Genomic DNA, 14,335 nt, shown 5'->3' with positions numbered 1-14,335 from the left:
TGTTTTTTAATAAACAATTTTTACTGTTAAACTCCGGAATAAAAATCTGCCAAAAAAAAGTAATTAAATCCATTACGTTATTTCCTCGTAGCAGACATGGCAATACTTATTTTTTAAAAACCTTATTCAACCTTGGATTCGAGCCCTTCAAAGCGTTTATATTCCATTTTAATCACTTTAGGTTCAAAATGGCTAGAATCCAGAGCTGCGATGTTAAAATAAACTGTCATAACACTGTCAAACTGTCAAAAAACGTAATAGAAACCTCGGTGTAATTTAAAAATTATACGCTTGTTTTAATGTAGCTTCATACCCCTAGTTATAAAGAGTTAAAAGGTAATATTTGTTTAATAGTACAAAAAATCCAATAAAATGATATAATATGAATATACATTGTTGCAATTTTTTTTTTAGTGGGTTAAACTTTTATACATTGTCTGGCATTGTCCTTTCGAGTTTTGTTATTATTAAAAAAAAGGTTAAATTTGCGAATAGTAAAATACACAATGCTTTTTAAAACATACTATATAGTTTATGTCAGAACTATGTCGTATTTAAATAAAACTTTATATTTACACAGTAAGTCTGCCATTTAAGTTAATCTATCTACGTATTATTATATAGAAGTCTTCTAAGAAAATGCAAATAAAGAATGCTGAGTAAAGGAAGGATTAAAAAAAAACAATCCTGAGCATCGCGAGGTATATAATTTTTTTACCGTGCGCAACACAAAATTTCTCATCTCATCTACAGCAAGGGAAAATACTTGAAAATGAAAATGCTAAGTATAAGAGATCACGATTTGGAAAAACCCTTTTGTGATAACTATGTAGATATCAAATTCATATTGTTACGGAGTACCCTATTATTAGAGACATAGGGTTCATAATCGCTCGCCCTTTCGAGTTGTTTTGATCGCTATCTATTGTTATTGGTTTGATTTGTCGAACTCCGTGGAACAAACAAAACGCGTGTAGGCGTGCCCAGAAAAATCTGGAAGGGTTCTGAGTGGGTATAAATACGCGATGGAGCCGACGATCGGGGCAGAAGGATCGGCCGCAGTCGTCTCAAGTGCTCGTGTCTACCAGTGACTCCTATCTACTGAAGCTGACCCGATTTGGTGACCAAATCCGTCGCAGTTTCGCCCGCGTGTTATCGCGGTGAAGATAGTTGTCCAGAAGATGTCCAGACCCGCAACCGGCTGATGGTCTGAAGACAGCACGGCGACTAGCCTCTCCGCGAATACGCGGACGGACTAACATCCGGTGAACCCCGAACACCGAAACGCCTCGTCGGGAGCCGAATCCCAGGGATCCTCGGATCCAGAAGGATTCAGGAGCCCGAAGGAAGACCCAATCCGAAGCGAACGTCGAACCGCCACCCGTAATCGCCGCTGCGTCCTCGCGGCAGAGCGAGACGTCGGGTGCCGGCCGCCCCGCCCCGCGCCTCGTCGCACGCCGCGCCGGGCCCGCGCCCGTCCGCTGCGGCAGTCTTCGCGCCCGCCTCCGCGCCTCCGAGGCGCAGGCTTTCCACATTAAAACTCAAACAATTAGTCTTCTTGAATGCTAATGCAAAACTAATAAATTGGTGACGAAAAATTACAACAACCATCTCTAATACAACAGAGCCATCGGACACCATTGATAGACAATAGTGTCCATTTAGTAGTTATGTGGATGATGTGGTTTACCTCCAAGCAAAATTTAAACTATGAAAAATCACCAATGCAATGTGATGTCAATCAATTAAGTTTGACAACAAGTCTGACAACTATATTTCTTACATTACATCTCCTTAGTTTACAACATAATATTTATTACCAATTGTCAATCAGCTTTAACGGCCAGTTCCTTCATTACAAGTAACAGTCAAAATAACGTCATAAATCAAAAGTGACAGTCTTATTCACTGAAAAATAGTCTTCTTTACTACTTACTACTTTTACTGTTACTTTAGCTTTACATGAAGAAACTGGCTGTAAGGGATTAATTAATTTTCAGACACGACTAAACATTATTCTGATCCTTGAGTTGTTATATTTATCACCTTAACACGTTCGCTGCGGTACAAGATCAATTGACCTCGTATAACAGAAACAGAAAAAAAGGATTTTAGCGTCTTCAAGCGTTACGAGGTCGATAAACCCCGTTCCACGCCACAGAAAGTTTTAGTATGAGGTCAAAAAACCTCGTACTGCACCAGAGGAAAGTACAGAAAAATCAGTGCCGCAGCGAACGTGTTAAGAGCTGTCATTGAAAACAGATTCACATCTCCTTAGTTTATTTTGTCCCTGTGTCCTTGTGTACATATTTGAAAACCCAGTAAACCCATCGTCAACATTGTTAGACAGTAGTCTATTTAGTAGCTTTGTGGACATGCCAAATCAAAAATGAAATACTATTGTGATAAAAATCAACTAAACGTGAGAACTATCATTCAAAGACAACACTAAACATTATTTTTTTGTTACAGAGCCGTGATTCTAAATAGAATGACAACTCCTTACTTTATTTTGTCCCTTTACATATTTGGAAACAATAGATTACAGACAATTTGTAGACAGTAATGTTTATTTTATTAAACAACTTTCAAAAAAAGAGGTTCTATATTCAGCTTTATATACACCTTCTATCAAGTACAAATGAGGACAATAATTGAATTTTTAATTTTTGGTTTAATGAAAATAATTGCAAATTTAAGCCATATTTGCAATTATTTTCATGAACAACAACTACTTTCATGAACAATGAAATTTTATTTCCATGATAATCAGCTATAAGATTATGTTGACCCTTGAGTTGTTCATAATTCTCACACAGAGCTACCCATCCAATCTCCTTTTGAAGGTGAACAAAACAAACCTTACAAATCAGGGAACACTGACAAACCATTTCACACTCCTCTCATCAACTCACATTTATTTGAAATAGCACTATTGTCAAATAATGATATTTGAAATAATTCCTTGAGATACATTTTTCACCTTAACAGCTGTCGTTCTAGATAGATTAACAGCTGCTAAGCATTTTATCCTTACTTACTTGAAACCACAGCAGAGTTGTCTAAACCCTTACTTAAATACTTACTAGATATCAGATATTTTACCTCAACAATTTTGGTTTTGATTGATTTATCTCTACAAGGAAAATAATAAAAACTACGACGAAATGTATATCGTGATGTAACATCAGCTAAAAAATAAAAAATCAAAGACGCCAACAAACGTATTTTTTCTGATCCTTGCATTATTAATCACCACAGAGAGCTACATAACCAATCTCAAGATGCACTAATGAGTAAAACAATGACGGCGCGCAGAACATATCGTTTAGAGATTAGAATATTAGAATAGATTTAATTTCTACACTTATTTGTACACTTTGCATCTTGAATTCATCGATTTGAGTACCTGGTTTCGGCGCTCACAGAGTGCTCGTAGTCGTAACCATGATCAATTCAAAACTTCACAAAAGGAGTTAAAACTTTGCGAATAGCCAACAATATACTCGAATCAACCAAGCAACAAGAAAGTATACAATTTGTAAAAATAAACTGAAACTCAACTATTGACTTTTTAACCAAATGCGAAAAACGCCATCTTAGTTTTTATTGATCAATCATATGTCATTTGACATTTCTCAAATTAATGTCATGACTATCTTTTTAGCCGTTTGTGGTCATGACATGCAACAACTGACAACAAGCGTCAGGAAGTCAAGCAGGGCTACCAACTGCCGTATCCATAGATACAAGACCCTAATGCCTATTTCGGACTACTTTAGTATTTTAGTCGAGTACGAACGATTTTTGGATTTACCGCCCAAAAATCGTTCGTACTCGACTAAAATACTAAAGTAGTCCGAACTAGGCCTGACAAACAAACGAACAATACGGGAGGATTGGCGCGAAATTTGTAGGAATCACATGTAGCACCAATCTTTGCTCACATATATACAAATTTTATTGATTTGCTGCTTATTAGAATTTTATTGTATAATTAATTTTATTAGTTATGGTGGAGTATGAAACCGTGCATAACTTAGCATTAAAGCACTCATGTCTCTATATTAAAAATCATTTCGTGCGTTTTTTATATACCTATACTTTACAAGTTAGCCCTTGACCAGGATCTCACCTGATGGTAAGTGATGACGCAATAAGATAGAAGCGAGCTAACTTGTTAGGAGGATGAAAATCCACAGCGCTACGAGAGCGTTCCGGTACGATCTCGTAATATGGCTTGGCGGTACGTCTTTGCCGGTAGGCTGGTAACTTGCCACGGCCGAGGCGTCCCAGCAGCCAGACCTAGACCAATTAAGAAAACCTCAATCAGCCCAGCCCAGGATCGAACCCAGGAAATCCATCTCGACAATCCATAGCGCATACCACTGCGCCACGCCCTTGCACCATCAGCGGGCCTATTATGTATCTTGGTGTACCATTGAAATAATGAGTCACTACTTACATCGTTTTTCGACGTATTTTCGTCTTTGTGATCATCTAAAATAGTTATTTCAACGAAATAAACTTAACTGCACCATTTTACATTAAATGGCAATGTTATTTTGTTTCTACGATCATCTAACATGATTATTTCAACGAAACTACGTAAATACCAGGTTTTTCGTTAAAATAGCGTTACTACTACTATTATTAAGTTAATTTACGTAAAATGACGAAAATTGTGTAATTTTGTTGAAAACACAATGCTAGAAGATAGCAAAAACAAAAATGCGATGAAAAACGATGTACCTAGTGACTTGAATGGTACACCTTGAACGCGCTAATCTCAGGAACTATTGGTCTGATTTGAAAAATTCTTTCAGTGTTAGATAGCCCATTTATCGAAGAAGGCTATAGGCTATATTTTATCCCCGTATTCCAACGGGAACGGGAACCACGCGGATGAAACCGAGCGAGTTCTACTTCTACTAGTTCCCTGCAGTTCTTGAAATTGGCGTTCAACCATTGACCTCTTATAATAAAAGGACGCACAATCATGTAGAAAATGTCACTTAAAAACTGGCCAATTTAGCTTTAGAATTATTAGTAAGAAAATTATACCTAAAGCCCTTTAATATAGTCTAATTAGTCTAATATTCAATAAAATCTCAAATTCAGAACAAATTCTACCTTAAGCATTGAGTTTAAGGTTGAATTTGCAAATGTGACTACTTGAATTGAGTGCCAAGAAGTTGTTTTGGCGCTCATTGAGTGGGGACGTTTTGTGGTCGCTGATTGTGCATCCACTTTTTAATAGATTAAATGATTACGGTGAGGAAGACAAATGTTCAGGCACTGCCTACTAAAAAATTTTTCTTGTAATATTAAGTTGGAAAATAAAATTTTATTTATACATGTATAATACGATTCAAATAAATTTCGACATAAATCATTAATTTACATTCATATATTATATATTTTTTAATAATAATATAGACATTTAATAGATAACAACACTGGCTTAAATTACACATAATAGGTATACAGGGTGATTCGGTCTTTAGTGCGGATATTTTTTTTCGTGGTTCTGTATCATTAATAGAATATAAATCTACAAACAGTTCGATACATTTAATGTAATTTTTTTTTTAATTTATGTCTCTAAAATAACAAAATAATGTACATATTATTACTAAACAAGATATATTCAGCTTAAAAGTGATCTGGTGACGTCCTTTAGGTATCAAACGAAAATAAAATAAACGCACAATAGGGTGACCCTAAAATTCTGTTCAAAAGTAAATAACTTTAGCTAACGATAATTTTGTTATTTTTGAGTTAAAAAAAAAAGAAAAAATACGTGATCATTAAATTTTGTTTATGAACAAAATATAAAAATATCCGCACTAAAAAAATTTTCTTCCTGTATATTATACAATTGTATGTTAAATTTAAACTTTTTAGTAAATACGGCACACGCAATTTTTCTAGTTAAGTTTACTAAGTTTAAGTTTAACGTACCAATTGATAAGAGTCATAACAACATTAGGTACACATGACGTCATCAGCACTTTTGCGAAACACTCGCATTTATGCTACATTACTTACTTAAAATATTTGATCATTTACTTCAAAACGAAATGAACGTTTTAATTTAAGTTTTAAAGACTTATTTTCTGTTGAAAGGAGAATGCCAGATCCTAAACCAGTCCTAACTCAGAATTTTGTGGAAAATGTAAATGTACTAAAAATATCCAATTTTTAAATAATTGTTTTTTAATAAACAATTTTTACTGTTAAACTCCGGAATAAAAATCTGCCAAAAAAAGTAATTAAATCCATTACGTTATTTCCTCGTAGCAGACATGGCAATACTTATTTTTTAAAAACCTTATTCAACCTTGGATGCGAGCCCTTCAAAGCGTTTATATTCCATTTTAAACCTCGGTGTAATTTAAAAATTATAAAATGACGCTTGTTTTAATGTAGCTTCATACCCCTAGTAATAAAGAGTTAAAAGGTAATATTTGTTTAATAGTACAAAAAATCCAATAAAATTATATAATATGAATATACATTGTTGCAATTTTTTTTTTAGTGGGTTAAACTTTTATACATTGTCTGGCATTGTCCGTTCGAGTTTTGTTTTTATTAAAAAAAAATGTTAAATTTGCGAATAGTAAAACACACAATGCTTTTTAAAACATACTATATAGTTTATCTCAGAACTATGTCGTATTTAAATAAAACTTTATATTTACACAGTAAGTCTGCCATTTAAGTTAATCTATCTACGTATTATTATATAGAAGTCTTCTAAGAAAATGCAAATAAAGAATGCTGAGTAAGGGAAGGATTAAAAAAAAACAATCCTGAGCATTGCGAGGTAAATAATTTTTTTACCGTGCGCAACACAAAATTTCTCATCTCACTACAGCAAGGGAAAATACTTGAAAATGAAAATGCTAAGTATAAGAGATCACGATTTGGAAAAACCCTTTTGTGATAACTATGTAGATATCAAATTCATATTGTACCTTATTATTAGAGACATAGGGTTCATAATCGCTCGCCCTTTCGAGTTGTTTTGAACTCGAAATTTTGAATGAAATCTATAGTTATTGTTTTGATTTGTGACTCCGTGGAACAAACAACACGCGTGTAGGCGTGCCCAAAAAGGTCTGGAAGCGTTCTGAGTGGGTATAAATACGCGATGGAGCCGACGATCGGGGCAGAAGGATCGGCCGCAGTCGTCTCAAGTGCTCGTGTCTACCAGTGACTCCTATCTACTGAAGCTGACCCGATTTGGTGACCAAATCCGTCGCAGTTTCGCCCGCGTGTTATCGCGGTGAAGATAGTTGTCCAGAAGATGTCCAGACCCGCAACCGGCTGATGGTCTGAAGACAGCACGGCGACTAGCCTCTCCGCGAATACGCGGACGGACTAACATCCGGTGAAGCCCGAACACCGAAATGCCTCGTCAGGAGCCGAATCCCAGGGATCCTCGGATCCAGAAGGACTCAGGAGCCCGAAGGAAGACCCAACCCGAAGCGAACGTCGAACCGCCACCCGTAATCGCCGCTGCGTCCTCGCGGCAGAGCAAGACATCGGGTGCCGGCCGCCCCGCCCCGCGCCCCGCACGCCCGCCTCCCGGCCCGCGCGCCGCGCGCACGCCGTCTCCCCGCGCCTCGTCGCACGCCGCGCCGGGCCCGCGCCCGTCCGCTGCGGCAGTCTTCGCCGCGCCGCCGAGCCGCGCGCCCGCCTCTCGTCGCGCGAGTTACGCCTCGCAAGTCGCGCCGCCGAGCCGCCCGGTTGTGCCTGCGCCCGTGCCGCCGTTCTCCCGCGAGAACTCAAACCTGAGTGTTTCGCGCACAGCGCCACCGCTGGCGCTAATGCCCGCCGCCGCGCCGCCGTCGGAAGCTGCGCCCGCCGCCGCGCACGCTCCGCTTTCGCGCCCGCCGACCGCGAGTTAGTGTCGAGTGAAAGTGGCAGTGAACCGTGTCCCGCCCGGTCTATGCCTAGCCTAGACGACGACGCGGACGTGAATGTCCAAAAAGAGATGGACGAAGAAACATGTCTTCAAACGATTTGCTACACTGAAGTGCTCGTGTACCGGTACTCACAGATGTTCCCAGCCTTCCAATTGGAGAGGGAAGGATTCATAGCCAATCTGATGTCAATCTCTGGAAAATCCCGAGAAGAAACGGAAGATGACATCGACCGTGAAACCCGAGAATTACTTCTCACGAACTACTACGGGATAGTGAAGCCGCCGAAACAGCCTACGATCATGGCCGCCAACGAGGATAGACCTCAACGGAGGCTGCGGTCCGAGGATTCGGACGACGACCAAGACGCCGGGCAAAAGCGTACTAAGGAAAACCTAAGGCCAACCAAGGCACCAACATAAGGACGCCTGCAAACGAGCCGAGACCGCGAGGCTCATCCGGCGCCCAGTCCGAGACGATCAAAAAGAAGCGGAAGAAGAAGAAGCCCCAGCAAGAGGAAGGTAGCGCCGAGCCGAGGACCCACGTCCAGCCCAACGCAGCCGCCTCCAGCGGGAAAACAAGAAGCCCACGCCCACAGAGTGCCAACGAAGTGTTAATTGCAGCGCTGGAGGTGCTGCAAGACGTGCTCAAGGCCGTGCGGGAAGGCCGCGACCCGACTCCGGCCGTATTAGGAGGCATCACTCGTTTGACCGCCAGCTACCCGTGATGAACACGCCCACGGAGCAAGGTAACTGCCCATTCTCCCCTTTCCACCACTTAGTGGTTTTTCTAATCCACACACACCCTCCCGGGGCCTCCCACAAGCGGGAAACACCCCGAGAGGGAGTCGAAAGACCCCTCTTTCCAAGAGCCTATTCGGCTCTACCTCAAAACGGCTCTACAAAGGGCCAACCCGAGGACGCAGCCATTTTCATGGCTGGCGAGCAACCCCTCGCGCAGAAGGCTATGCCTTGGTCGCGACTCCGCCCGGGCCCTAACGGGACCGAGAGAAGAAAGCAACATTGGATCGGGGCAGAAGTCCTTGCACTTATGCGTATGCGCCGTTTCCAGTAACCTGCAAACCGTTTTCGCTCTCACGGGTCGATCGTGCGCGCCTAGATTGTCCGGCGGGTTTGATATAGCAAACCCGACCTGACATCACCCGCAGGCCCGGTCCAGCTTGGGCTGAGCCTGCGGCGTAGCTCATCCGCGCCGTGTCGCGCGCCTCGCGGAATACCCAGCCTGGTTGAGCACGACCCAGGTCGACGACCGCGTTTGTGCAAGTGCTAGTCCGAGATGGAGCCGCCGAAGGACTCGAAAACCCCGTCCCGACCGACGATGATACCGCCGGTCATCATCTTCCAGCGCGTCCAGAAATCGCTCGGGACAACCAACTGAGAGAAGGACGTCACTACGTGGAGAGAACGAGACAGGCGCCCCCCGCATCTCGTCGTCGACTCTCCGCGTCTCATCGCCGCGCCTCACCCCTGCGGCCACCCGCGCAGAGCCCGTCTCGCTCGCGCAGCGTACGAGCAAGAGAGATTGCTGCGTCATCTCGCATGCCCGTCGCGCCGTCGCGCCGTCCGCGCGGGACTAGAGGTAACATCCCTGCAATAGGGAGGACCACTTCGACCCCCGCGCAGCTGCACCCCCCCCCCCCCCCCCGTGATAAGTACGAGGTAACTTCCGCGCAATACCGTAAGGAGAGCCGCGCCGCCCCCCAACCGCCGCGCACCCCCGCAGAGACCCTCGCGCCGTACCAGGTAACGAGCGCACCTCAAACCCACCAGCCGACACCTACCATTGGCATGGCGGGTTCACAAGAAGAAAGCAGCGAGCTACGTACGCCAGCCGCTTGGCCTGCGCACCGCGACGCCCTCCCGTCACACGCGCGGACCGCCGCGAGCACAGGCGCAGTTCGCATGCAACCAGAATCACCGACCACCACTCCGCAACAGGTACCGTCGTACATGTTACCGGATAACCCCGGCAGTCTACGGTTCTCACCGAGGACACAAGTAGAGTCGGACCTAATATTCATTGCTAGAGTCAAAGAGATGGGCGGCTTATCCGACGAAACAATCGAGGACTTGCTCAGGCTCTTACAAGCTAGACGAAGACGGCTCGAAAACGAAGGAGCCCCAATGCTCTCGGAAAACGAACTCAGCCAAGCTAGAGTCATTGCTGCCACAAGACCTATTCCGGAATTCAGGCAAGGCGTCACTCCATAGAAGAGACAAAGGACAGACACGGACCTAACGCCGGAGTCCAAGGTCATGAAAACCACAGCCCCGGCGCCGCTCCCACAGCGAGACCCGCGCCTCCGCGACCGCCATGCTCTACCTGCCCAACGAGTGGTAGAGATGGACATAGAGGATGAAATCCCCGAAACCCAGAGCTCTCAACAGATGCCCACCGCTCCGCCCGCCCAACCGAAGCCATCTACAAGCTTCGCCGACGCAGCAAGAGCAAAAAACCCCGCCCAACCCAGCACGTCATCAAGCGTCCAGACGCACATCGCCGCCGCTAGCGTCAACGTCAACGCAGCAGACAAAGAATACAAAGAAGCCGCGCCACCCCCCTCTAGTGGTAGAGCGGCTCCCAAACTGGGCCCACCACCGCCGCCAACTCAAGGAGAAGTTAGGTAGAGCCCCAAATGCCCGCCCTTTTGGAAAGGGCATCAAATTCATACCCACCGAGGAGGTAGAGTACAGGATCATCCAGAGGTACTTTGAGCGAGCTGGAGAAAACCGAGAACCTCGTACTCACTTCCTCAAGAGAGGATCTTCAAAGTGGCCATCCGAGGAGTGCCGGTAGAGACCCCCACGGAAGATTTAGAAGAAGAGCTGCGCAGCCTGGGTTTTCAGCCGGAGTTGGTCCGACCTATACGGGCCCGCAAGGGCAGACCAGGCTGTATTTACCTCGCCATCCTAAAAAGGACGGCAGACACGGTACCCAAGATTTTTGAAGTATCGGAACTGCTGTGCATGCCAGGCGTGCACATAGAGGCATGGCGGGGGCGGAAGGGGCCCGCGCAATGCCACCGCTGCCAGCAGTTCCGGCACAGTTCGCACCAGTGCCACCGGAGGCAGGCGTGCGTGCGCTGTGGCGAAGAACACAGAGCCTTCGAATGCCCCCGACCAAGAGAAGAGCCGGCCACCTGTGCAAACTGTGGGGAGCCTCACCCAGCGAATAACGTCTCGTGCCCGGTGTACAAGCGGGAGGCGCGAAAGAAAAGAGCAGGGACAGTAGCAATGACGACCACACGAGATGATCGTCCCGCCCGATCACAAACTCGCGCAGAGGAGGACGCTGCGCCCACGGCCCCAGGGGGCTCTAATATCAGAACCCCCGCAAACGATCCGACTCCGCGTGACCCTCAAGGCCAACAACAACAAAAGAAAAAGAAGAATAAGAAACCCACCAAAGAAATTGTAGAGCCCCCATCCGCAGCTCCGGCAAAAAAGGCGACTCTAGGCGGCACCAAGAAGATGAACATTAGCATAGAGGCGGCTGTCCAAATCATGTATGACGTCCTATTGGCACTACGCGAGGGTGAAAACCCAACATCCGCCATCCTCAGAGGTATTAGCCAACTAATCCAGTCTAATGGCTAAGCCTCTGAGGATTATATTCTGGAACGCCCATGGATTCAAGAAAAAGTCCGTCCTCTTCAGAACTCTACTGAGGGAGCAAGACGTCGACGTGGCTCTAATCAACGAGACTTTTTCGACGAGATCAACGAGATTCCTTGCCTCTACAAACAGGATAAACTTCCCTGGATATATAATATACAGAGAGAACGACCCCCAAAGCGACGTGAGGACCAAGAGAGGGCTATCTATCCTAGTGCGACGCAGGATCGTGCATCAGCTGCTACCTCCCATACAGCTAAGCTCCATGCAGGCGATGGGCGTGGAGCTAGAGCTAGACGGACGCCCGCACAAAATATACGCCATATACAGACCAAATACGACACCCCTGGACATGACCGAACTGAGCAAGCTTCTCGATACACAAACACCGACGATGAGGGCAGGAGACTGGAACGCTAAGCACCCGGCATGGCATTCGAGAATCACCTGCTCAGTAGGTAGAGCACTTCTCGCCGAGTCGAACCTTCGCGGGTACGACGTTTTCGGTCCAGATGAGCCCACCTACTACCCGTTTCAAGACACATACCTCTCGGACGTGCTGGACTTCGTGGTAGCGCGAGATCTCACAAGCCTACCCCCGCTCGAAGTCCTAAACGACGACATGGGCTCGGACCACCTTCCGGTCCTGACCATCCTTGACGCCGGCCGTGTACAAAACTGAAGCCCAGGAAGAGGATTGACTGAAAGAAGTTCGAGTCTCTAGTTCAGGACTCTATACCCACTAGAGCAGCCTCTACGCCTGAAGAGTCTCTCGCAACAGAGCTAATAATGTCCATCGGAGAGGCTCTACAGGAAGCCTCCACTGAAATTCAAACGAGCGCCAAAGCTCCCCTGCCTTTCCAGATCAGGCAGCTGCTGGAGAAGAAGAGGAAGAAGAAAGTGGCAGTCAACCCGATGTCCTACGCAAAATAGAGAGCTCAACAAGTTGGCAGAGAAAATCGAGGCCATGCTAACTGACAAAGCCTCGGAAGACTGGTTGGATTATCTAGAAACGGTGAGGGAAGACCAAACCGCTCTACACAGACTCTGCCGCACATTTACGCGGACCCCAAAACCAAAAACCCCGCTGCTGCACGAGGACGGAAAGCAGCAGATCGCGCAGAGATCCTGGGTAGACCCTTAAAAACGCCCAGTTCTCATCGTTTCACACCAAACTGGTCATAGAAGAAAACCAAAAATACTTCGAAACCCAACCCGAAGCCGAAGACAACATGTTCTTCTCCCCAGGCATGGTCAGCGCAGCCATCAAAAAGGGAAAAACCAAAGAAAGCCGCGGCGCGGATGGGATCACGAACGCCGCTCTACGCCACCTGCCACGAAAGGCAGTGGTCTCCCTAACTCGGCTATACAATGGCATCTTACGCGCAGGCCACTTTCCGGACAAATGGAAGATAGGAAACATAATTGTTCTCCCCAAGCCCGGAAAGAACACTAGAAAACCAGAGAGCTATCGCCCCATCACACTCCTGCCTACCACATCAAAGATCTGTTCCTGCAACGGCTATCGTCCTATGTTATGCCAAGACCGGAACAGTTTGGGTTCTGGGCAGAACATACCTTACAGCTGGCAAGAGTATTGCACCTCATAATTACAGCAACCAATAAAAAAGAAAAAGCCGTAGCGGTCTTCTTAGATATGGAAAAGGCCTTCGACAAATCCTCGAACCCTTTTTTTAAATAAAAACATAAACGTCTATTACTCATTACCATAATACAAACTTCTTAGACCCGTTGTTAAGGTCTGAAAAAACGGCACGCGTCATGACACCGAATATCGAATCGCCTGTGGCGCCAACATGTGACCAATTTAAGAGAAATAGACAAAATATCCAATGGCGGCGAAGTTGCCCCAGTTCCATCTCTTCCGTCCCAACACAATGAAAGAGATATATTTCCGGTTGCATCGCCATAGATTGAAATTTGTCTATTTCTTTTCACGAGATTATCTCGTTGATTGGTTGGTTGCATGTTAGCGCCACTGGACTGGTCTCGTTACTCTACACCAGGGATTATCAAACTTTCGGCTCCACGAGCCCCTGTTTAAATTTTCAAGTGACAGCGAATCCCTTACTAAATGGGGGAACCCCCCCCCCCCCCTTCAAAGAAAAAAAATTGACTGTTGAAGAAAATAATAACTGTCGGTATCAATTATCAAGCCACCATTATGTAAATCTTGTCGCGCATCCTCTGCCGTCGAATGGGGGTTCGCGTACCCCACTTTGAGAAACCCTGCTCTACACAGTTAAAAAATGAGCACAACTTATGCAGTTGTATATGTATTAGTTGTATAGTATATGTATTCGTCTATTTCTTTCTCTATCTACGAGATTGTGAGAATTTCACGATTCAGCATTAGCAAATCTTATATGCGCTTAAGGTCATAACATAAATTGGAAGAAGTTACATTAATTATAATAAATTATATATACATTTTACATGCCACCAATATTAACTAATACATTGTTATTTCTTGTCATCGTTCTTTTGCTCCCGAAGTTTGGATATCTCCTCGCCTAATGTGTCCATGTTTTCCTGTCAAAACGAAAAAAAAATAATAAATTAAAAATCCTACGTAGATTATTACTCATGTAGAGAAAGTAAAGGGTAAGGCTCAGACCAATTATAGAAGGACCTGTATTACACTCATAGTCACGAACAAAATTGTCTGTCATTTTCTGAAGAAAACGAGCTTAGATTTGGTATATATCTTGTACTAAACTAGAAGTTTTTGCCCGTTTTTTGCACAAT

General features: G+C 44.7%; 3 protein-coding genes across 3 annotated transcripts in view; 2 read left to right on the top strand and 1 right to left on the bottom strand.

The window, feature by feature from the left end:
• Positions 1-5,327: 5,327 nt before the first annotated feature.
• The window catches only part of LOC112050941 (coiled-coil domain-containing protein 186), a 28,021-nt gene continuing 19,013 nt past the window's right edge, over positions 5,328-14,335 (bottom strand). The window contains exon 14 of the mRNA XM_052889456.1: positions 5,328-14,119. Within this exon, the coding sequence (XP_052745416.1) occupies positions 14,051-14,119 (69 nt within the window). The 3' untranslated portion in view covers positions 5,328-14,050. The remainder of the gene's footprint in view (positions 14,120-14,335) is intronic.
• Positions 7,416-7,916, top strand: LOC128199626 (atherin-like). The gene has a single exon (XM_052889863.1). The coding sequence runs from the start codon at positions 7,416-7,418 to the stop codon at positions 7,914-7,916; it is 501 nt and encodes a 166-aa protein (XP_052745823.1).
• On the top strand, positions 8,658-10,162 carry LOC128199625 (uncharacterized). The gene is made up of 2 exons (XM_052889862.1): positions 8,658-8,679; positions 9,216-10,162. The coding sequence occupies exons 1-2, from the start codon at positions 8,658-8,660 to the stop codon at positions 10,160-10,162; spliced, it is 969 nt and encodes a 322-aa protein (XP_052745822.1).

Source organism: Bicyclus anynana, chromosome 26 (assembly GCF_947172395.1).
Source record: "Bicyclus anynana chromosome 26, ilBicAnyn1.1, whole genome shotgun sequence".
Taxonomy (NCBI): Eukaryota; Metazoa; Arthropoda; class Insecta; order Lepidoptera; family Nymphalidae; genus Bicyclus; species Bicyclus anynana.
Note: the sequence above shows the minus strand (reverse complement) of the source record. Positions and strands in the feature narration are given on the sequence as shown.